The sequence below is a fragment of the Artemia sp. Qi Xiang Cuo genome, chromosome 9 (genome assembly GCF_049724085.1).
Source record: "Artemia sp. Qi Xiang Cuo chromosome 9, ASM4972408v1, whole genome shotgun sequence".
NCBI lineage: Eukaryota > Metazoa > Arthropoda > Branchiopoda > Anostraca > Artemiidae > Artemia > Artemia sp. Qi Xiang Cuo.
Window position 1 is genome coordinate 26758617 of NC_142802.1, and position 24693 is coordinate 26783309.

The 24693-nt window shown below is 34.4% G+C and overlaps 1 protein-coding gene across 1 annotated transcript in view; it reads right to left on the reverse strand.

The window, feature by feature from the left end:
* Window positions 1-385: 385 nt before the first annotated feature.
* LOC148948507 (dolichol kinase-like) overlaps window positions 386-24693 on the reverse strand; it is a 43161-nt gene continuing 18853 nt past the window's right edge. Inside the window, exons 3-6 of the mRNA XM_089093958.1 lie at window positions 17359-17625; window positions 14243-14513; window positions 9046-9123; window positions 386-2802 (exon numbers count right to left, since the gene is read on the reverse strand). Of these exons, the coding sequence (XP_088950084.1) occupies window positions 2666-2802; window positions 9046-9123; window positions 14243-14513; window positions 17359-17625 (753 nt within the window). The 3' untranslated portion in view covers window positions 386-2665. The remainder of the gene's footprint in view (window positions 2803-9045; window positions 9124-14242; window positions 14514-17358; window positions 17626-24693) is intronic.

A 24693-nucleotide genomic window follows, 5' to 3' on the forward strand; every position in this document is an offset into this window, starting at 1 on the left:
TTATGTTATTTTACTATGTTCATGGCCGTATATTTGGCTTTAAAATACACTTATTTGTCTATGTATCTAATACGCAGAATAATAGTACCAAACACATTTTGCATGCAGACACGTTATGCTTACCCCCCCCTCCCCTAATGTGCAAATCTATAGCACAAATTTATTTCTAAATTAATGAAGAAACTAAAAAAAAACAAAAAAAACGGTGTGTTCTCGAATTTTACACATCGTAAACTTGAGTGAGTCGCGCATAATACACAATTACCAAAATTCCATTCCCCTACAGAAATTAAAAAAATAAAATTCTCAAACTTGGAAAGCTTTATTTTCCACGGGGGGTATTTTTTTTTTGGGGGGGGGGGATATTTTCCTCGGGGGTGGGGTATTTTCCGGGGGTTATTTTCCGCGGGAGGTATTTTCTGGGGGGGGGGGGAGGGGTATTCACCGGGGGGGGGGTAAACGCCGGCCACCTGATGAAGGGGAGGGGAATTCAAGCATAGAAAAACTTTTTTTATGTTATTTTATTTAACCAGTGGATAAACTTATGTTAATTTTTACGGTTTCTGCCATTTTCATTTCATGTACTTTTTGCATGATTTTACATTTACAAACCTGATGCTCTCTCTCCTTCTACCCACCTCTGAAATATAGCTTGCAAAGTGTTATGAACACATATCAACTGTGAACAAAGAATCATAGAAGGATGTCAGCTGCAAAACTCAGCCCCAGCAATTGTCAGTAGGATTCTTATACCAAATTGGGCGTTAATACTTAAAAAGTATGTTTCTCATTTATTTGAGCAAATATAATGTTTCTAGCAGTTAAATTCTGTTTGACGGATGATTTTTGTTTTACCTAAAAATTTTCCCTCAGAATAAGACTAGCTTTTCTCATGTAGACTGGATGCTTTCTGTATACACGTAAGTTGGCCCGATTGAGCAAGTTGGAGCTACAATTACTAATAAAATTTCCACCTTCGTCCGTGCTTTAGCTTCAGGTCATAATCGAGGTTCTTATTCTCAGAATATTACTGTTCCAGCCTACAGTGGTAGGACCACATAAAAAACACAAACTAAAATTTTTGTTCTTACCGTAAAACCCCCTAGAAAAACAAAATCCAACCATTCAGTAAAATAAAATGGAGAACATGAAGGGTGATGACCCCCCCCCCCCTCCCCGCAAAAAAAAAACTGGAAAAAATGAAACAAAAGCCATTCCTTTTATTTTGCCTGGTTAATGATATACAACAAACTTTATAGATGGTATTGGTGGAAATACAATTGAAAAAACACATTGTACATGATAATAGCAACATAATAACGCAACATTCAGATGGTGACTGCTTAACATTATGCTTCTGTTATTATTAAACTTAGAATTTTAATTAGAAGAGCTTTACCATGGTTTCAGGATATTGCAACACAGTATGGAGCTTTAAAGCGGGTGTGCTCTTATAAGTACCTGGGGGTTTATATTGATGATGTTTTATCATTCAAGCGCCATGTACATTATGTCTGTAAAACCGTGTCTCGTAACCTGGGTATAATGAGAAAACTTAAGCATTTTTTTCCTCCTTTTGTTATGCGCCTTCTTTATTATTCCCTTATCCATCCATATATATTGTATTGTAGTAGCGTTTGGCTTGGAACATTTCCTTCTATTGCTCGGCCAATACGAGTTCTACAAAACAACGCTGTTCGGCTGTTAGATGGCCTACAACCCCGGGATTCGGTACGAAACGTGTATGAACGTGTAAAGATACTGCCAGCTTCCGGATTACGGGAGTTGTATACACTTCTATTCATTTTTAGGATTCAGAGGGGTATAAACCTCCCGTGTTTTGATAGCTTGGCTAACCTGAGATCTTCTGTCCATGATTATGATACTAGGTCATCTGCAGAGATTAATATTCCACTGGTAGTTTCGGCCCGATCGATGTTTTCTTTACTTCACAGGGGGATCAGAAGTTGGAACCATCTTGATCAAAATATAAAAAATATAGGTGATATTTCTTCGTTTAAGATAGTAATTAAAGGGATGCTTTTTAGTAAGTATTAATTTTAGGGTTTTTTTTTTTTTTTTTTTTTTTTTTTTTTTTTTTTTTTTTAATAATGATATTGGTAAATTTTTATGGCTCCTGGGGGTGATGATTGTGAATATGATAGCAAATTTAATGAAGATGTTAAGGTTTAAGGTTTGTGGTGCTGTTTGGGGACAGTGATATGGATAGGTTATTATTTTTTTCGTTTTTTTTTATTGTTTTGTTTTGTTAGAGTATTTTTGCCACCCCCTTGGACAAGTTTTTACTTCTTGGGGTGGCCGCTAAACTTATGTTAAATTGTTTGTTTGTTTAGAATAAATCTCTCTCTCTCTCTATCTACCTGGTGCTTTTTTTAAAACGGTTTTCTGTTGTTCTATTCATACTTTAGAGCAACAAATATCTACTTACACTGACCATAAAAGAAGAACTTTCTAAATAAGTACATTTAAAAAAAAATCTCTCACGGTCTTCACCTAAAACGGCAACAACATGCAATTATTCATAGTTCACATATATGGAAAGTTTTCTCATATGCATCAATTTCAATAAGCAAAAATTTCAGGAAAAACTGGTGAAGATATAAGTGCTAGAAATCGCGCTAAAATTACAATTCCATTTTGAGGTTTAAAGTAATATTTGAATGAGAAAAACGAGAGGTAGAACCAAATTATCCACTTGAGTTGTAAATGCTTCAATCAAGGCTGCTGCTGAAGCTGCAATGGCGATTTTCGTCCATGCATAGCCATTCACGAAGTCCGGGGCTAAAGTAAAAACAAGTAAATTAAGATGAAAAATTCATCACATGTTCCCTGACAAACAACTGTAAATGATCTGAAATTACGTTTTAAAGCGATTAAGACTTTTGTCATAAACCGTGAAGAATCTACTTGGTTGAACAAAATTATAGAGGAAAGCAAAGGGAATTGGAATTGGATATTTGACGCGGTTGATAGGAGCTAAAAACTAGCAGTCCCATAAAGAGTATAGAAAGTTACTGAGCTCAATAGAAAGTTCAACTCCACCTTTAATTACGTTTAAAGTATTCAAGTCTATTAAGCTTCTGAACTTCTAATTAAAGCTTCATTTATGCTTTCAAAGATTAGTAGTTTCGATCAATTTCTTCTTTTTTACGTCCTGATTTTAATGTCGGTGATAAGATACAGTGGCGTAGAATGAGGTTTTAGCAACCATGGCAATTCAAAACACTGACAACATAAAAAACATGGCATCTCCAGTGCTCATGAGGCAAATTAGGATCGGAACCAAAGAATTATGCCTAGACACTGATGTCTGTCTAAGCATGCGTTTGAATTATACTTCAAGGAAAATGTCATTGGGGGGGTTACTTTAAAGGAAGAAAAGGATTTTCAACCAAGGCAATTAAACACTATCATCAAAAATACCTGATACCGTGATATATTTATCCGTTTAGCATGAGAACAGAATGTTGTTGGCGTTTTTGGCATCCTCTAGTGAATCCATTCATAATGATAATTATCCGTAATTTTCATGTTCGGGTATACAGTTAATTTCCTGCTATAGATCAGAATTGGACATTCTGATTAGACATGTTTTATGAGCATCAGGTGAAAAAAAAAAACACCTAAAAGTAATTCTGAGTCCGAGTGTTAATGGAAAACGCCATTAAACTAGTTTTTTTTTTAAAGAAGTTAGTTTGGGGATGGGATTATTGGATCCCATGATGAAACCCCCTGAGATGAAAACAATTGTTATAACGAGATGGCTCCGTTTTAGGACAAAAAGGAAAAGTAGAATCTTATTTTCTGGAATGTCTGATTTTGGAAACAGTTGTTTGAGGCGGACCTGGCTGAGGTAATTCAAAAATACATAACTTGCATAACCTAAATTTTTCAGGAGAGCAAAAATTCCAAAATGGCATCCTTCTTTTTTTATCATTTAATAATTACCGGTTTTTAAACAAAGAAAGCTTTGAAGCCTTCACGACATGGCAAAAAACTTGGCTTCAAATGGCTCCTCTCCCAATTATTTCTGTAAAAAAGAATTAGAGACTTAACCCATTTGAAAAAAGCGAGTGAATCATTCGATCCATCGTACCCAGTTTTGGGAAGTTGGGCATAAACATAAACAATAATAATAATAAAAATAGAAATCACACAACGCCTTTGAATAGCCACATCTCAAAAATTTAAGAAAAGATTGATATCAGAAATAAATGAAGATAAAATGTGCTTCAGTATGAATCTAGCTACCGTACTGTAAAGACCAGAATATGAAATAGATAGCTATCCTAATTGAAAAACATATGAGTGAATGAAAGGATTAAAATTGCGCAATTACTGGATACCTGAACTGTAGTTGATTCAACAGAACTTTTTCTTTCAACAACACATTCTTTGTATTTTTTTTTTTGGGGGGGGGGGGGCATTCAATCACCCCCCTTGCGAGTAAGTCTCGTTTAATGATTTTTAAAAAAAAAAAAAAAAAATTGTGTTCGGGCATATCGCCAAATTATATAATGAATATTCCAGTATCTCAAGACAATTTCGACCAAGCTAATGAGCTCCAAAAAGAAAAATTAGACCGACTACTTAGTAAGCAGTGTGATATAATAACTGCAGTTAAAAATTTATCTTCTGAGATACAGGTGTTAAGGAATGAGGCTTTAAAAAGAGATAGGAAAATAGCCGAATTAGAAAGATCACTGGAAGAGCAAAAGCAGAAGAACTCGTTGCTCGAGCGTCAAATGCTACTAATTGAAATAATGGAAAGAAGTTCGAACTTGATCGTACACGGCTCACCTACAGATATTAATCCGAATCAATCCCTTGAAGCTCACGTGAAAGATCTACTTAAGAATACCTTAAAAATTGAGTCATCTTTGTCAATTAACAAATGTTACCGCTTAGGTGGAAAAACTGTTAATATAACGAATAGATGCCGTAATCAAAGTCAGACACTTAAACCTGCAGCTAATCCAGTGCTAATTAGGCTCAGGAATGAAGCTGAAGCGTATTTAGTTATGCAAAACGTATCTAAGCTTAAGGGCTCTGGAATAAGAATTTGCACGGAACTTCCTCCAGCACTTAACACTTTATGCACAGGATTCCTCACTAAAGCAAAAGAGATGAAGGAGTCTGGAATGATTATTGCTTCTCGGGTTAAAAATAAAGGAACCCACGTATGGCTTGAGATAAAAAAAATGGTTCGGTGATATGGGAGAGAGCTGATCAATAACTGAATTGGATAGTAGTAATCTGAGTTTAGATTTATATTATTTTGTGGAGTATTTTGTTATTTTGTGTTTGGTGGTCTTGTTGTAAAGTAACTTTATAGTTTATGATCGTGTGAGGATCATTATTATTTTATTTTCGGAGGCCTGTTCACAAAAGTATCAGAATGAGTATCATGTGGTTTTCTATTAATGTGTTTTTTTTTTGTTATCAAAATTTTATATTTATTTGCTTTAATTTTTTACGCAATATTCCTGATTTTTCTTTTGCAAGGTTTTCATGTTATAAATTTCTTGTTTTTTGTTTATGTTTGTCTCTTTAAGAAGAAGTTATGGCCACAATTGTGTCTCCTTTAACTCTCCGTATGGTTGGTAAGTCACTTTTTGTCAATAAGTATACCCAGCATCGAGATAATGGATGATAGAATCCGTAATTTTGAGGAGCTCCCACTAGATTTAGGTAAAATATTTGAGAAATTATGCAAAGATGATGATGATTTTGATACGATGGTTCATTCTATTTCAAAAATAAATATCTTCTCCCCAACCAAGTTTTTAATAAAGGCTCTAATTTTAGAATGGCATTTTTGAACTGTCGCGGGTTATTAAATATTGTTGATCTAATATCCCTGTTTATTTCTCATCATAATATAGATGTATCGCCTCTTGTGAAACATTTTTAAATGATTTAACAAAGTCATTTATTAATGAACAGGATTATACTTTTTTTCATAAGAATTGGATTAATATAACACAGGGAGGGGTAGGTTTTTTCATTAAATCAACAATTCAGTCAGATTTGGTGAGCGAATTTTATCACCTATATCTTGAAATGGCGTTTGAATTTTTGGCAGTTAAAATAGATGTAAATGGTATGAAAATTTTGTGTTGTGTTTTTTACCGGCCTCCAAGTTATCCTGCTTCAAAGTTCATGGAACTTTTTGATGATTTTGTGCATATTGCCTCGAAAAAATATCCAAAAATAGTTTTCATGGGTGACTTAAATATTGATTTATATAATTCTAATAATTCAAGTGGTAATTTCCAAGGAATATCTTCTGACGGGGCTGACTTGTTATCTGTTTGCTTATCCGGTGGTCTCTTACCAGCTTATGGAGTCCCAAGAAGAATAACGAAAGATTCTGCTTCCCTTATTGATAATTTGTTTACGAATCTGGAACTAAAGTCTAGTGATGTGGTTATTGAAGATTTTTCAGACCATTTGATGCTTGTGACTGACTTTCACTTGATTACAGAGTTTAATAGGCCTACTAATAGAAAAATGAGAATGCCTAATGGAAACTCTTTAAGTAAACTTAAAGTATTGCTTTCTTCAAGTGACTTTTCTTCTTGTTTAGAGTCTTCGGACCCTGATTATGCTGCTGAATGTTTTGTTAATCAGTTTAAACATTGTTTTAATAATGCTTTCCCTCTCCGCTAAATATTGAGAAGAAATAATATAAATCTGATTATGCCTTGGATATCTCCTGGATTGCTGTTAACAATAAAAAATAAGACTCTGTTACATAAGGCATACTTAATGCATCCATCTGAAGCTAAATTAGCTGAATTTCGCAGATACAAAAATTATTTAACAAAAATTTTAAGATCAGCAAAAAGTCATTACTTCGCCGAAGCATTTGTTGAAGCAGAAGGGTCCCCCAAGAAGACATGGGAAATAATTAATCAGAGCTTAGGAAAACATAAGACCCATGATCTTCCTGATGAATTAATAGCTGAAGATGGAATTAAACTGGCTACAGGGAAAGTGGAAGTTATCAATGCATTAAATATACACTTTGCAAAAATTGGCGAGGAAACCGCGTCAACTGTTGGAAACAACCTGGCCCGTCATCTGGATAATAAAACTGGAGAGGACTTTCAATCATATCTACCCCCGTCTCTCAATTGCTCCATTTTTCTTACTCCTGTAACCCCAGATGAACTTTTACTTACAACAAACCTTTTAAAGAATGGATCTTCAGAAGGGACCGATGGGTCGTCGACTAATCAGATTAAGTGTATAGCACCAAATATTGTAAACCCGCTTTCCCATGTGTTCAACCTCTGTTTTAAAACCGGAAGATTTCCTTCTTGTTTCAAGTCTGCAAGAATTATCTCTTTGTATAAAGGAGGAGACCCGAAGAACCCAACAAACTATCGGCCGATTTCGATCCTGTCTACATTTGAGAAGTTGCTTGAAAAGTGCCTATATAACCGTATAGTCAGCTTTCTAATGAAATCTAAATTTTTTAGTCCGATACAATTTGGGTTCCGGAAGTCTCACTCTACTGAACATGCTAGTATGGCAATGACTCAGTTTTTTCATGACGCCCTGAACAAAGGTGATACTCGTGCTACAATTTTTATAGACATTAAAAAGGCATTTGATACGATTTCCCATAAAATATTGCATACTAAACTTGATAACTGCGGCATAAGAGGCCCAGTTAATGATTTAGTAATGGCATACCTAAAAAACCGAAATCAGTATGTAGACGGAGGTGATACTCCTTCCTCATCAGTATCTCAATCTCAGTCAGTCGGAATCCCACAAGGCTCTATTTTGGGTCCACTCCTATTTCTTATCTATGTTAATGATATCAATAATAGCATCAATGATATTGGCCTTAACATATTATTCGCCGATGACACGGCATGCAATGTCAGAAGCCCCGACTCTACATCTTTGAAGATTAGGTTGGAATCAGCACTGTCGAGGCTTATCTTATGGTTTTCGAGAAATAAATTGACTATTAACTGTAATAAGACAAAATTCATCATCTTCTCTCGTACTGGGAAAACAGCATCGGAAATTATGATGATTAATATTCAAGGCCTACCTATTGAAATTGAAAGAGTTGATGATATTAAATATCTCGGGATAATACTGGATTCAAGTTTATCATTTAAAAGCCATGTAATTTATCTTTGCATGAAACTGGCAAGAAATATTGGTATGATGAATCATCTAAAATTTATTCTGCCGTTTTTTGCCCTGAAATCTCTTAATCATTCTCTAGTGCATTCATATATAAATTACTGTCCCATTTTTTTTTTGAATACTTTTAAAACTCATATTCTTCCTCTTCTGAGGCAACAAAATAAAGCTCGGCGTCTACTGAAAAATTGCCTACCTTGACCATTTTCTTACCCTGATAAATCGTTAACAAAAAGTATGTATCAAATATTAAATATCCTTTCACTGGAACTTTTCCTTTCTTCCTATTCTGTTCTTTATATGATTAAACATGTTCAAGATCTTTTTCCTGAGTGTTTTTATTCGCATAATAATTTTTTTCAGGATGATGATCAGATTTTTCATGCATATTGGACCCGTGACAATTCTGTTGTCCGTCAGGCTTTAATAAAATATGAAAGGTCCCGTTTTTCACCAAGGCAGAGTATTACATATAATCGGAATAAATTCCACAATTTTACATATTTGAATAATTCATTGGTTAATAATAAAATTAGATTAATGAATCACTTAATCAGTAATTATTAATTTGATTTATATTTTGATTTTTTGCGGATTTTGTTTGTTGTTACCGTACGGAGAGTTGAAGAGCAATCTTTTTATTCCGGTATCTGGAGATAGTATTAGTTATTTATTGTTGAGTGTATATAAACCCACACACGAGTTATTCTCACTGTGGGTAATTAATTTGATAGTTTTGTCAAAATTTTTTTATTGATTAATAAAGAACTTGAACTTGAACTCGTTTGGCTTAATTTAACAATTTAAAATTAAATTGTCATAGTTACCAAATAGTTGTATTGCCATACTTACCAAATTGTTGTAGTATGTAAAGAAATACCAGCTGTGAAACCACGCAAGCTATAGTCCCTTCGATTGTCTTTTTTGTACCTAAAATATATACCAAAATCAGTTAGATAAAAGATCGAAAGCTAGCGTATAAATAAAAAGCATATTGTTTATGACTAGAACATTTGGCCTGCAATCACTCTAAACCGCTTCGATGCTGTAGCTTAAAAAGACTAGTTACTACAATTAAACAGGGCCATATTTTATTCTTACTAACACCACTAATAGTTAGGGAAGCTAAATCTATCTAGCCTTGCTCAGAGGTAAAAACCAAAGGGAAATGGAAGATGGAATCCACTTCCTAAGAAATATACAAAGACTTTATAGAACTTTTGAGATAAAATAGTTGAGATGAACGTACATCATTTGAATATTCAGGCCTAAAACATCCTTTTTCATGTACCTGATCAGCTGTTACAGAGAAGATCTTCCGAGAACCCTTGCCCCCTAAGGTTTAAACTATTCAACGGTCTATAGAAACTACCTCAATAAATAATCTCATGAAAGCATAACAAGTTCTCCTGGAATATACTTACCTCATTATACCAAGTCACGAGGACTGGCCTTCAAATGAACTACACACAACTATTGACAACTACATCGGCGGCAATTTTATAATCTCAGAGTTTAAAATCTAAATATTTAGACTTTAAGCTGTATTTTCTGAAATAAATCAGTACGGGATCCCACCAGAGGAGGGCAAGAGGGTTGAGATATTGTATTGACTCATGGAAGACAAAAAAGTTTGAGATGGTGAAATTTGCCGTATTTGGATAAAAACAATAGAAAAAATAATACAGGTCACATTTTGCAACATTTCGAGGCCAGATTTCGTTGTTAAGTCACGGAGTCACGTTGTTTTATATTGGAAAAATGGAATTAATAGCAAAACCTGGTGAGAATCGGGTTTCTATCGTTTTTCTATTTCTATGGGTAAAAATGAAAATTTTCTTGAAAAATAAACTTTTTACTCCCAAAATTCCCAAAATTTCCCACTCGAAAATCTCCTGAAGGCTTATTTCGTCTTCAAAAATACAATTTTTGTCATCCGTCGCCTGACCGGGTGTCTGTGGATTGTATCTTGGATCTGTAAAAACTTCCAGCAAACTTTTTCACTTGTCTCTAAAAAAAACATGATAATAATCATTTCCACGGTGAAAAAAGCAAACCTCGGCTTAAATAATGTCCCACCACATTACGTCGAAACGTTCTATCCAATACCTCCCCCCCCGACCCATTCCATTCTCAGAACGTGTTGGAGCGGCATTCCGATTTGTATGTGACAGATCCTTATATTTCAATTAACATATAAAAAAGGTGACATCTTATTTATCCTTGTGTTTATAAAAGTATTTATAAAACACTAGATGCTGTTCTTTATATGCAGCCATGTACGCAAGAATTTACGCAAGAAATTCGGTGGGGGGGGGGAGAAAAAACTGTCATTGTACTAAATAGCATGCGAATGAAATGGAAAGGACAAAATTGCGGAACAAATGTAAACATCATGGTTTTCAGTAGACCCCCTCCCTTATTTACATGCCTGACAAAATTAGCTGAGAAAAAGAAGAAACTAAAAACCAAATTCTACAAACATATTTATTTTATTTATGAGGCAAAACATTAAATAATAAAACAAATTAATTTGAAATGATTATATGAATCTGTGAAAAATAATAAGTCATTTTCGAGTATTTGATTTCTATATTTAAAACAAGGAGTAAGCTTACTAAACACTAAATCAAGACTTGTTATCCTTCTTGGTTTTACTATTTCTTTAAATATTAACTGAGTTTTAAACCTATTTTTTTTAGGGTTTATTGGCGTCTATAATCAAGCCAAGTGTTAAACAGAAGAAAAGAAGAAATTCACTATTGTTACACTTCAGTTTGGATTATGTTTTGGTAATTTTTTTTACGAGTTTTGAGTATTATTAAAAATTACGTGAACAATGTTATAATTCTATACAGGTTAGAAATACAAGTATTGGTTTTGACCTCTGAGCAGCAGTGGCTTTGTATACTTCGTTTTTTTTCAGTAAAGAGCATTGTATTTCAAGGCTTTAAAAAACTTGCTTGCATTTATTTTAGGGGATATTAAACAATGAAGCTTAAATAATTGTTAGGTATCTATCAGGTAAAGATACACTTATGTGTCCTACTTTGGGTCAAACAAATTTTTACAAAACATCACAAGTAAGTCTGCTGAAAAAATAAAATAAAATGAAATACAGATTTACTCTACATTTAAGTTTTAACTCTATAATTAAGTACTGATTTCAATCTTATTCGATTTATTTTTGTATTAAAGATTATATTCCGCTAACGAATAACGAAGATGGGACGTATGCCACCCTAAAATATCAACGAGGACAAATTTTTCCGTGAACATAGTTTTTAACTTACGTATTTTTACCTTAAGTATTTTAAACACACATTTATATTAATCTGCATCATGAGGAAAACGGGTCATGACTCTTAACGTACGTTTTACATTTATGTATAAATTATTTAATTTCTGTTAATAATAAAATGCAGTGTCGACAACAACAACTGATAGTGAATCAGCCTTGTAGGCTACTGTCATTACTTACAATAAGAGAACAATAACACACATTTTTTAATATGTTAGCCAAAAATTGGTACAATCTAATTTTAAATCATTGTAGGGAGCACAACCCCTCTCAATCCCCGGCTCTTTATGCTCGAAATTGGCTAGTACTCTACCGAGAGTATTTTCGAGTGCAATAAACTATAGCCAGTTGGCGATTATATTTATTTTTACCGGTTGCTTTTCAAAAACATTTAACGGAAAGTTTCATTGTTTGAAATGCGAATAAGTAAGCCCTTTGATACTCGAATCATTGTGATAAAAACTGAACTTTTTGTCACTTTGCTCTTGTGTTACACCGTTCTATCTTGAAGTATTTGACGATAAAAAAAAGGTCTAGTTAGTTTAACGTTAATTTCAAGTATAACGTTGAAACATCAGGTCAATAAAAATATTAATGCAGCATAAGCACATGTTAAGTCTACTGACTGAGAATAGCTTCATTGGGAAAAACAGTTAAAAAAAAGATAAAGAAAAGTACTTACGACCTTCTGTAACATAATAACTTCCTGATAAGCTATAATAATAAAGGATGAGTTTTTCGGCGTGAAAAAATTAAAATTAAAATAGTATTTTTCTTTGTGATGGGCAATCCCTGCCCACTGTAGCCTGATAATTGGTATTATTAAGTTAGCATTGTCTCGAATGAATGTATGTTGGTGGTAGATTGGTGTGGCAAGTCAATGTTATTTCTGAAATAAGAAATACAGGCAAGAATAGTTATGTTCGTTTCAGTAATAAGATGTATTGTTTTTGTTTGTTTTTTCTCGTTGTTATACGAGCTCTGCTCCCCGCCAACGAAAAAAGATATTAATTTCTGTAATTTATGGCTACTATAATAAAAAACCTTGAACCTTAATATACGCGCTATCGGGCTATTTTTTTCCACTTTAGCCTGGTAATTATCTGTTTTTTTTGTTTTTTTTTTTTACTCCAGGCTTGCTACCAAAGTTAACTCATTAAATTTGCATGCAGTTTTAAGTTCTAATGCAATTTTCGTTTTGATTTTCTTCGTGTACTGTTGAAAAAGAACATGTTCAACCAAGAGCAATGCCACAATTGGCTTAAAAACTAGAAACCAGGTGAAAGTATATGTTTGCACAATAATATATGTTCTTATAGATGGAATGCACAGGTTCTTAAGCCCCTAAAGTAAACTTTAAAAACTTGGATATATGTCTCAATTTCTTGCGTTTTCATCCATGCTACAAACGCCAGGAAGCCAATGCTAATCATTCAGGAATACCACCTTGGACTCCTTAATCTACAATACCACTCTTGATCTAAACCAAACAACGGAATACGCCGTGTCTCGAATGCTTGTGTAAGGTAACTTCATGAAAATGCTCTCTGTTGAACGAAACAGATTCTTGAAATACATTTTGTAGCCTTGGCACGACAGCCAAGGAGTCAATCTTGATCATTCGTTGTAAAAAACCCCTAACCAATTTGGAAAGGATAAAAAATAACAAATGAAACGAGACCGTAGACTGCTTCAATACGATGATCCTTATCGTAAGTTAGGGTTTCTTGAGATGTAAGTTTTACGCTTAGCATAGCTGTATTCTTTCTTAAAATAAAGATACGTTAAAATAAGGGTTCATCTTGAACTTAATAAAGTAGGAATTAAAGAGCATTTGCCCAGTCAGCTTCATTTTCACCTTTATTTATGAGAAGTTTTCAAGCTTATGACACTAGCTTCTCTATTTCATTGGTTTTCTTACATGGCTGTTTAGACCTCCTGTAATGGCAGGGTTATACATACCTGCATACAGGAGGGAGGGACGGAGAGGCATTATTCCTCCTGATATTGGTACGACGGATCTCCAAAGAAAATTTGGGGGTCAATTATCACTTAATTGAAGCATCAAGTAGACCCCTAGGATAATTCTGATATTTACCCTCCACTCCCTCCCCCCGAATTTCAGTTATGTGCACCTTCATATACTCCAGGCATAATCTGGTCATGACTTCTTTAGTAAGCAGTTTGGTACTGATTGAGATCATTCTCCTCCTCTGTAATTTAGAGCAAAGTATTTGAATAGCCACTGGAAAACCTGCCTGTTGTCATTTTGTACGTTCAGGTATTCATGAGAAGATTGCTCACTCCCGTGTGGCTTATATCGTAGAAATAGTCCAGGCATATCGAATTTCTCATCGGGAAGACAAAGCATATCCATCTAGCACAAATCCAAATTTATGTATTTAAGTCTAGAATGTACCTCTCTTGTCATTCTCTGAGCATGCCCATGATCACCTGCTTTCTCCTCTTGAGGACTATCTCATCTTTCAAGAATACTTAATTTTTCTTCAGCCTCACCCCAAAACTACTCGTTAAAAATGGACATTCCCAATCTAAAGCTTTAGCTCCCTTTTAACATTGAATGACCTTTAAAAAAGAAAACCATGAAACTTCAATGTAAAAAAATTTAAATAGTAAGATTAACCTTTTCTTTTTCATTGTAATCATTATTCAAGGTCAATACAAATAGTAAATAGATCTCATTTCATATGCCTCTCAATTATTATTCATTATTATTGGTATTCTCACCCGGCCATCTATTTCTTCCATAGTACACTCCAACCAATCCGGCAGCCGTGTCTCCAACACCAAGCGTCAGGACGCCTGCGGCCATGGGAAGAACTGCCGAATAATCCTGTTTCTCGAAGGGGAGGGGATAGAGCCACATCGGAGCAGAGCATCCGAGTAATAAGTAGATATTTGTTAAAACCAACATCCCACTGTCTTTCTCATCAAGAAGAGGTTTAAAGCTGGCAAATATTAATGGTCCAAAAGGTGGTATTTGCAAAAGTCGAACTACCTGAAAACACAAGAGTTGTTTACAGATACGACAAATGAGGCATTCACATGTTAAATTGATGAAATACACAAAAAATCTAAAACGGACAGCTGATATACAATATAATTTTAGCGTCAAACATCAGATGGAATTTTTTTTTCGAATTCTGTTCGCAAACTTATGGGTTTGAGTATGGATGTATAAAGTGAGAATAGAATTTTGCTTAAGCTATACACTTGCCATTTTTAGGAACTCCATAAAATATACAGAGGACAAAGTAAAACCGGGTAATGTTTTTTTTTCTTTTTTATTCAGTGCGTTTGAATATAGAGTTTAAATACAACCATATACTTTTCGTACATTTATCAGGGAACTTTGTAAGTTAGGCATTGAAATGGGAAACAAAAAATAAACAAACTATTCGATAGCCAGAAGTTTTATCACTGGTATTACGGAGTTTAGTTATGAATATGCACTATTAAGAATAAAATAAGCATTTTTAGACAAAAGGAAAATGAAAGAAAAAGAGAAAACGTGGTTTGTATATCGACACTGAATTTGATGGCCATGCCCCTTCCTCCTCCCCTCAGAAGACAAAACATCACAAAAAAGAGCATACTTTTGCAGAATATGGAAAAATGTGAGAAAATTCGGGCATCCCCCTCCTGATAATTTCTGTGGGGATCTATATTGGTCGGCATAGTTTGGTTCTCCTGCAATCCACAAAGTGAAAGGAAAATTCTAGAGAGAGATCAAAGATCAAGTAAGCCCTGGAGAAAATAGGAATATTAAGAGCTGTGTCGTCTCAAATTTGGAAAAAATTTAGCTTTATGCTATAGAATGGATAACATTTCTGGAGCAATTTGTGGCTTTTTACAGTTTCTTTCGCGTACAGTTTCTGGCATTGAGTTTAAGGTGCGCATTGGGTATTTAAAAATTGTTGCTAACAGGAATAAACATAACCTTAAAGCACTAGTGAAGCTGTACTCAACATACTGTGACCATTCTCTGTCTCTCTTATCTTTATCTCCTTTCTTTCAAATGTTCCTCAAAAAACATATCCCAGCTCTCTGCTCAGTGCATTTTCGCCATTTGAGATTTTTACTTTATTTGCCACCATGGTATAAGAATAGAAAAATTATGCAGAATTTTAATGCTCCAGACAGAACGGCAAAAGTGGCCCTGTTAAACAAGGAGTTGTTAGAGTCTGCTATTTGAAAGTTTCAGCCATTTCATGGTTTTATCCCATGTTTTTGTTCTAGTTGATTGCTTTCTGTTTTATTTATGTCTCTTTCTTTCTTTTGTAATTCACTACTCCACTTTTGTCTTGTTGTTCACAATGGGTAAAAAAAAATATTATTCATCATTATTAATGGCTGCTTACAGGAGCTTTGTTATTCTTTTTTATTATGGGTGATGCTATCTGATTTTGGTCTAGGGCTGAAACGAAACATAATTAAATGGTATATTATAACATGGAAATCCTGCATTAACATGCAATTAGATTGAGATCTTAATATAAAAACTTGAAATCAACAGTTCCATCTAAGAACGAATTATAGGAATGCAAATAGTAGAAATAGGTAACAAAATGTGAAGTCGTTTTCTAGGCGGCCAATTGGTTTCTGTCAACTTCGCGTAAATAGAGCAGTCAATTTCGTTGTCTTTGCCCGACGGAAGTCTTTTATGACATAGTAATGGGCCGACAAAATGATTTGTAGGGCTCCACCCGGCAAGTCTTTTTCTAGGGGCAAATTGTTTTTTGTTGACTTCTTGCAAATAAAGCAGTAAATTTCGTAGTCCTTCGCCTGCCGGAAGTCTTAAATGACCGACAAAATACCAAGTTTTGTAGGGCTCCACTCGACTAGTCGTTTTTAGGGGTCCAATTGGTTTCTGTCGACTTCGTGCACATAAAGTAGTAAGTTCCATCGGGCTTCGCCCGACGAAAACCCTTCCAGAAGCTTCACTTCGCACCGAAAGATAGCAAATTTTTGTCCAGAAAGAACAAAGGTCCTTTTTGAGGACCTTGGGGGGGGTAGTCCCCCCCCCCTTAGTGACGCCCCTGTAAATAACAGATACCTATAATAAATATCTCTACATTTTAGACACTAATATTTTTTGTTTTTTTTTTAGCAGTGCTGCGTAGGGTTTCATTTCCAAACAAACATACTAGCCCAATCCCATATGACGATGTCGCCTGGTCATTTTTGCTCCGCAAATTTCTTCATTCCCTGTACAAGCTTAGCTTTAGGATTGATATACATGCTCAGTATATTTTTTACGCACTTATTAAGCAACTGTAAAATTTCAAATCTTTTATATTCTACATCCAAAAATTAAACTACGAAATTGATATCTTTTGACATTTTGGGCAGCTTATAAGAAAATACGACAAAAAACAAATTTGAAAGTAATTTCCATATAACCTTCATTTTATGATCAGCAATAATGAATCTTTAACGGATTTTTTTTTTCAACAATGCAGTTAATATGGAATTTATAATAGTAAACTTAACACAGATGGCATAACAACATAAGACTAAGTTCTGACAGAGAACGGCCTCTTTTGCCAACCAAAAACGATCAAGCAGCAAACAAATCTTAGAAAATTTTTCAACAACCAAAAACGATCTCTTGATTATTTCTCAAAAAGGATACCAATCGTAAACCTTAATCGATACATAAAAGGGAAGATTTTGTTCATTTTAAAAGCAATTTTGTCAGCTGAAGAAACAAATTTGTCAACCCCCGACTGAAGCAGAAATGAACCAGATTATTTAAGAGATCTTTTTTTCGAAAACGGCGAGAAACTCGGCTGGCAAAGCGTATTTAGATCACTGTCATAGTCTATTCCATGTTTCATTACCTCAACGATTATAAATAACGCCAGAATGACTCCTGTAGAAAAATATACAAGTTCAGGATCCCAAAGCAGCCCAGGCACATCTACGCAAACGATAATCACATGGAAAACCTTTCGTAGAACTGTAAGCGGAATTTGAGACTTAGTCTTGGGCTCAGCTTCTTTCTTTTCAACAACTTCAGCTATCGATCTCTCCGTATTTTCTTGGGAGTATATCACGAATGAAACAGCTCCAATGCAAAGCATAGCAAACCATACAATCAATAGCATCTAAAATTCAATAAAGAGAATTAAATTGGCAAAATATAGAATATCCTGGGTAAAAAAATGTTATTTTTCTGAAAGGCTGTAGGCCTATAGGAATTGTAAAGGTGAAAAAGAGAGAATAAAGAGCAAAGAAAATGAGAAGGTGACCAATGAAGAAGCACGATGAGAAGTCACCCTATGACAAATCGATTTTGAATCTCCACTGAATAGTCTGTAAAAACATATTTTAGCTTATTACACTAATCCTCAAATCAAAAAATGTTTAGAGTAAACAGTAGCAATAAAAGTAATAATGTAAAGGCACTAGAAACAAAACTATGGCTCGAATGAAAACTTGAAATACTTTCCTAAACAATCTTCTATGATTCCGGAAATAAATTCAGCGCTAAACGAGACGCTTCGTCTGTGGGGAGGGGGCAGTGGACGAGATAACCGGCCTGGATCAGAAACATCGACAGAATTCAACCACCAATGACAATGTGGTAGTTAATAAGCTTGGGCACTGTTCTGTTTTTCTGAAGAAACGGAAAAGAATAAACAGGGCTTGAATGAAACAGAACAGAAACAGAACAGGTCAACAAAAAAACAGAAGACCTGTTTCTGTTTCTTTTCTGTTTTTTTTTGGTAAAAACAGAAAACAGCTGTTTTCGTTAAAAAAACAGCTGTTTAATTAAACAGCTGTTTTCGAACAGCTAAAGCTTAAAGAAAAAAAAATTGTAAATGATAAGTTTTCGATTATTATCAGTACTATTGCAGCATTTTTTCGCCAAAAAAAAACAGTTTTTCAATAAAGGGGCGAAAAACTGTCTATGTACACAACATCGCCATCCTTTTTTATAGTTATTTTCTTCCATTTTCCCGTTCTTTTTTTTCCAAAAATGCAATTTTATGTTTATACAGAATTTCTCGAATTTCCCGGAAATGCATACTAGTTATTTGAGACGTTTTGAAAATAAAATAATTTTCGTCGTCAAATTGCGCAGTCAGCTCAAAGTCATTAGTGTTTCAGCAGAGCAAATAGTTGCTTTGACGGGGGACAGTCTCCCCCTCCAGACCATGCTTTCTCCTTCCCCCATCCTGATGTTTGGAAGCCATCTGAAACAATCTATGAAAGAAGAAAAATGCACGGGAAAATGACACTTCTTACCGCCAAGTCAAACATTTTCGTTGCTTCGCAGCTTAAAACAACTTTTTAAGATTAATTATTTTCTAGCCAATTTGTATGAGAGACAAATCAAAAGGAAAATTCATAGTTTAAGGGTACTTTGTATATTTTTACGGCGCTTTGTGCTAGAAAATAATGTTCTAGGCCCTCCACCGATTTCATTCTTAAGTAAATATGTAAAATGAAATTTCTCAAACTGTGAATTTCAAAGAAACTTAGATCCTTTGCAACAAAATACTTTCTTTAAGCATTCTCTTCTCTTAAATAGGTTTTCAAAGGGATGCAAAGGGATGCGAAAATACTTTCTCCAACCCATACACTTGCTTTATTATAGAAAGTGTTACTACATCAACCTTTTGTTTTAAGAATACGAGTGGGCATGTTTTTGATTATTTGGGCACGTTTTCATGGCCCATTCCCAAAGGAAAAGGGGTAGTGACAACCTCAGCTATCAATGTTTGAGCAAGTATAACGTGTCTTCTGATAGCCTGTGCTGCAGCCTCATTTTTTGACAGACTCCCAGCTCCCCACTCTTCTTCTCCATTACTTTCACCGCCCTCTTCCTTAGACACTGCATCAGTTTATTCAGATTCTTCAGCAAACTTATCTTCATTTCCGGAGTTTTCAGAGCAAGGAACAGAAAGACCGTCTGAATCGTTTTCACCAGTTGGAACGACATCTTCGACCTCATCAAAGGACTCCAAGCGATCTTCTTCAGGGACGTCATTGTCTAAGCTTCGAGTGGACCAAAATCCAAGAACGCGTGCAACAGATGAATGAAGACAATGTTAAAAACATGAAGTTCAGGAAAGGGCTCATATCCTACAGGCTTCGGTGACATTGTTCCCAGAATCAGTCACAACGAAGAACATCTTATCTGTCATTGAAAACTTCCTGATTGCAACTTGGATTGCTGAAAGGATGTTAGTAGTTGTACGAGAATGCTCATGCCTCTTGAAATTTGAAAGATAGTGGTGCAACCTCTGCTCATTTTTCATCTTCCTGGGGTAATAGACAGTGATACCTATGAAGCCAGATGCTTTTGCAGACCAGCAATGAAAAGTCAAGCTAGTCTGAGTTGCAGATTTTAAAGCAGCCTCCAGAAATTCTTTTTTTCTGGCAGCAAAATTTATGTGACAATGGACGGTTCCCCCAAATGGTGCTTTCAAGCCCTTTTTTTTTTTTTTTTTTTTTTTTTTTTTTAATAAGCCGTTTCATATCTGGCTAATCAAACACAGAAAATGGCAATTTGTCGTTAAACAGGGTTTTGCAGCAGAGCCTCCGCAGACCAGCTTGTTTTGATCGATTGGAAATAAAAAACCGCTGTATCTCTGCTCTTCTTATTCTCGATTTCACTAATCCATTGCCCTCTGTGTCACTTGCTTTACTATCTGGAGTTTTCTCAAAGGAAACAACCTGACTTGATATTTTTTTTTTTTTTTTTGATTTGGGTTTGTTATTTTCTGCACCAGCCGCATATACTTTATCTTTGTGCATATCAGTTGTGTGCTTCCTCTTAAGATAGTACATACATTTCATGGCAGAGACTCCCTTGGCCTTTAGAGACGCTCTTCAGAAGTTACACCCAATACTTCCTTTGCTTCCTTTTTTCTGCAGGGTACCCAGAGAGATGTCTTGGAACATCCAAGTCGTCATCAGAATATGACATCATGCTTGTCTTAAAACAAAGGTTGATTTTAGGATTTTTCACAAAATTAGAAGCACCTTCCAGTAGCCTACCATTTTGAAAATTGCACCTCCAGCCAAATATCTGACCTCTTTCACCTCAGTGGCGTAATTAGGGGGAAAGGGGCCAATTTCCCCCTGAGCGGTTTCGTTTGCGCAATGAGCCAAGAAAACCTGTCGGCAAATAAAAGCAAAATGACAGCTCCTAACAACGGTTTCCTAAAAACTTAGACAATTTGCAGCACAGTATTAATTTTACGGGAACTTACTATTTAAGAGACAGATACAAGAAATAATATAGTGCTTAGTGACAATTTTTTTAATTTATTGCGCTGTATGGCAAAAATTACCGTGTTCACCGGAAGATGTGTTATCCTACTGAATGAAAAAAGTGTATCAGCATTTTATAAGGCTTTGGCCAGCTAGGCCAGAATCTGCTAGTTAGGCCACTTTTTCCACTCTAGGCTTTTCCCAGAAAGGGTTTCCGTTGATTATATTTAGAGATGGTTTTATTAACGCGAGAAAAAGTATATTTGGCATCTTGAAAAAGTATATCTTGTTATGTTGATGCAATAAAACGTGCCAGCAAAAACATATATTTCTACTGGACAAGACTTCAATACATTTACATTCCTCTCTGACCAAACATTTAAGAAAATTTGCAATTAGTAATCGGTATTTATTATGTATAGGCTAGTATGGTAATCATAGCAAGTCTCTGTTATCTAGAAGCATAAATTCCATAAAACCGTTGAATTAAAGTTTTGCCGGTTAAAGGTGCAGATTACTTCCCATATAATGTAGGACACAGGAGCCCTATCAATAGAACCAGAATATACAGTAATAAGTGCTTTGTTTGAATCCTGTTTCACCTAGACAGTATCTGTGCAACTTGGCTGCTCAATTGACTGAATAATATACACTAAAAAATAAGTTGTTTTAGTGGAACAAAACTAGACCTTTACCGTTCTCCCATTTACACACCTACCTACTCTCATCTAACTCCTAAGTCCTAATTTTGCCTAGCTGAAACAATCTAGCAGCCCATTTGATATGTTAGACACACTGAGTGCCATCATTTTACTTACTTCTACTTTATATTAACGCTCCAATTCCAAAAACTGTATGGGGCGTAACCACGCTTCTTCAAAATTTCAAATTATGATTTAAAACACTATTTTGTAAGTTCGAAATTTCTTAATATCTCATTCTCGAATTAATAAAGTAAAATAAAGAACAGAAGAATAACAGTTAGAAAAAAAACAGAAACAGGACAAAATAGTTATTATAAAAACAGAAACAGAAGAGAACAGGTAAATAAAAAACAGGTCATCTGTTTCTGTTCTGTTTCTGTTTTTTGTAAGAACACAACAGAAACAGGTACTTTAAAAACAGAACAGAAACAGAAAACAGAAACAGTGCCCATGCTTAGTAGTTAACCTCTTTCCATGGTAGTCTATTTATAAGGATAAGACTAAGTCTCGGCACCATTTGTTTTTCAAAACACAGAAACGGAAAAAATACACGAAAAAAAACACAACAGAAACAGGTCCGTCAAAAACAGGTGACCTGTTTAACCTTTCTGGTTTTTTTTTTTTTTTTTTTTTTTTTTTTTTTTTTGCCAAAATAGAAACAGAAACAGGTTATAGACAGAAACGGAAATAGAAGTAAAAACAGAAACAGGTTAGACAAAAACAGAAACAGAAGTAAAAACAGAAACGGAAAAACACAAACAGGTTAGACAAAAACAGAACCCGAAGTAAAAATCAAACGGAAAAAACAGATGAAAAAAAAAAAAAAAAACAGAACAGAAACAGAAACAGGTCCGTCAAAAACAGGTGACCTATTTCTCCTTTCTGTTCTGTTTTTTGTTTTTGGAAAAACAGAAACAAAAGCAGGTCAGACAAAAACAGGAACAGAAGTAAAAACAGAAACGAAAAAAAACGGATGAAAAAAAAACATAACAGAAACAGAAACAGGCCCGTCAAAAACAGGTGAGCTGTTTCTCCTTTCTGTTCAATTTTTTTTTGCAAAAAAAAGAAATAAAAAAAAAATCGATGACAAAAAACGAAGAGAAACAGGTCCATCAAAAACGGGAGACCTATTTCTCCTTTTTTCTTTTTTTTTTTTTTTTTTTGGAAAAAACAGAAACAGGCCAGACAAATACAGGAACATAAGTAAAAACAGAAACAAAAAAAAAACGGATGGAAAAAAAGAACAGAAACAGGTCTGTCAAAAACAGGTGACCTGTTCTTCCTTTCTTTTTTCTTTGCAAAAACAGAAACGAAAAAAAAACAGATAAAAAAAAGAAAAAAGAAGAACAGAAACAGGTCCGTCAAAAACAGGTGACCTGTTTCTCCTTTCTTTTTTTTTTTTTTTTTTTTTTTTTTTTTTTGTGAAAAAAAAACAGGTTATGCAAAAACAGAAACAGAAGTAAAAACAGAAACGGAAAAAAACGAATGAAAAAAATAAAAAAAAACAACAAAGCAAAAACGAAGACAGGTCCGTCAAAAATAAGTGACCCGTTTCTCCTTTCTATTCTGTTTTTTGGGAAAACAGAAACAGGTTAGACAAAAAGAGAAGTAGAAGTAAAAAAAGAAACAGTGCCGATGCTTAGACAAGACCTTCTTTGAAGTTCTTAAGTTAGTGGAGGAGAGGACTGCCCCGGAAAGAAAGATTGTACGAAAAAGGATTCTTTTTCTTGTTTTTCATGTTTTTCTAGTCAGTTTGTTATCTTCACGAAACATTACTAGAAAAAATATTTGTCATTACCATCGCTTATCCGTTTTGACATAGATTACTTCAGTAGTAGCTTGAATTAGTCATTTGTTTTTAGTATACACCTCACAATAACTGGTTAATCACTTTACTAAAATTTTGAGACATTGGGAAAACCACGACTCCTTCCATGTACCCAAATGAGTTGAAATTTCTAAAAAAATAGTGACCCAGCTTTTGTTGTAAAAACCCAAGACACAAAATTTTTCATTTAAACTTGGTTTCAGTAAAAGTTTTTCAGTAGGCCTATATGTGAATGAATGAATTTGATTTCCCACTAAATACAGACAAAACGTCACTAGTGGAATAAACAATGAAAAAAAAGAGCAATAACAAAAAAAACGCACAGGTATATATAAGCATTAATTAAAAATAAACACTAATATCACAGAGCATAATAAAGTTCATTTCCCGTTAAACTCGTATATAACCTCTCTACTCTTTTCTGAACAACTGTGTACGGGTCGGGTATATTGGAACGGTTACTAATCGCTGTATTACGCTTCCAAGGAGGCACTCGCAAGAGAAATTTAGAAAATCGGAAGAAGCAAGAACACACTTCTCCTTCCTGTTCTGTCTTGGTAGCATGGTAAAGAGTAAATTTTTAAATGATATTAATAAGGCATTGTATTATAACATAATCTTTGAAGGCCCACCTGATGTTTCGCGCACTGGTCAAATGATGAAGCATTCGTTATGTTCACACAGAGAACAAGAAAGTTGGAATAAGACAGTCATTCCTATTCTATTATCAGCAAACTGAAAAAAAACAAGTTGGGGCGGGGGGACAAATTGCAATTCAACCCTGGGTGCCAAAAACCTTTCTACGCCACTGCAGAAAAACAGTATTTTCTTTAATTACTCAATAAAAGGCTCTGAAAATAAAATATTACCTATAAAACGTTTCATATGCTTGTTTTTGTAACTTTAAAATTTCTTTTACCTTGACCTCTAGGCTAGGGATTTTCTCTTAACAGTAGAATAAGAATTCTAGAACAAAATTGAAATAGTATACAATATTCCAATATAATTATTTTTATTCGATTATTGCAAAATCCTTCTATCAATATTATTAATTTAAAAAACTTTTCCATGAAACAAGTTTTTCAAATAAAATTAAAGAGCTTTATTAAACCAAAAATCAGTAGAAATAAAGTAAAATAATCTTCCAAGCGTAAAACTACAACAAATCACCATCAATAAATAAATGAAACTGGAAATGAACAGAAATTACAATAAATAACCAAGTCAAACTTAAAACGAGCAAAAATTAACATTAGTAGTGCTGACAACCCCCATACCCTCTCAAAACCAGAACATAATAAACGCTTTTTTGAAAACAAAATACATTTTAAACGTTTTAACTTTTTTGACTTTAATAAACAAAAAAAAATCTTGAGACTTTATGGAATAAATATCGATATATTTATAATAAATTGACA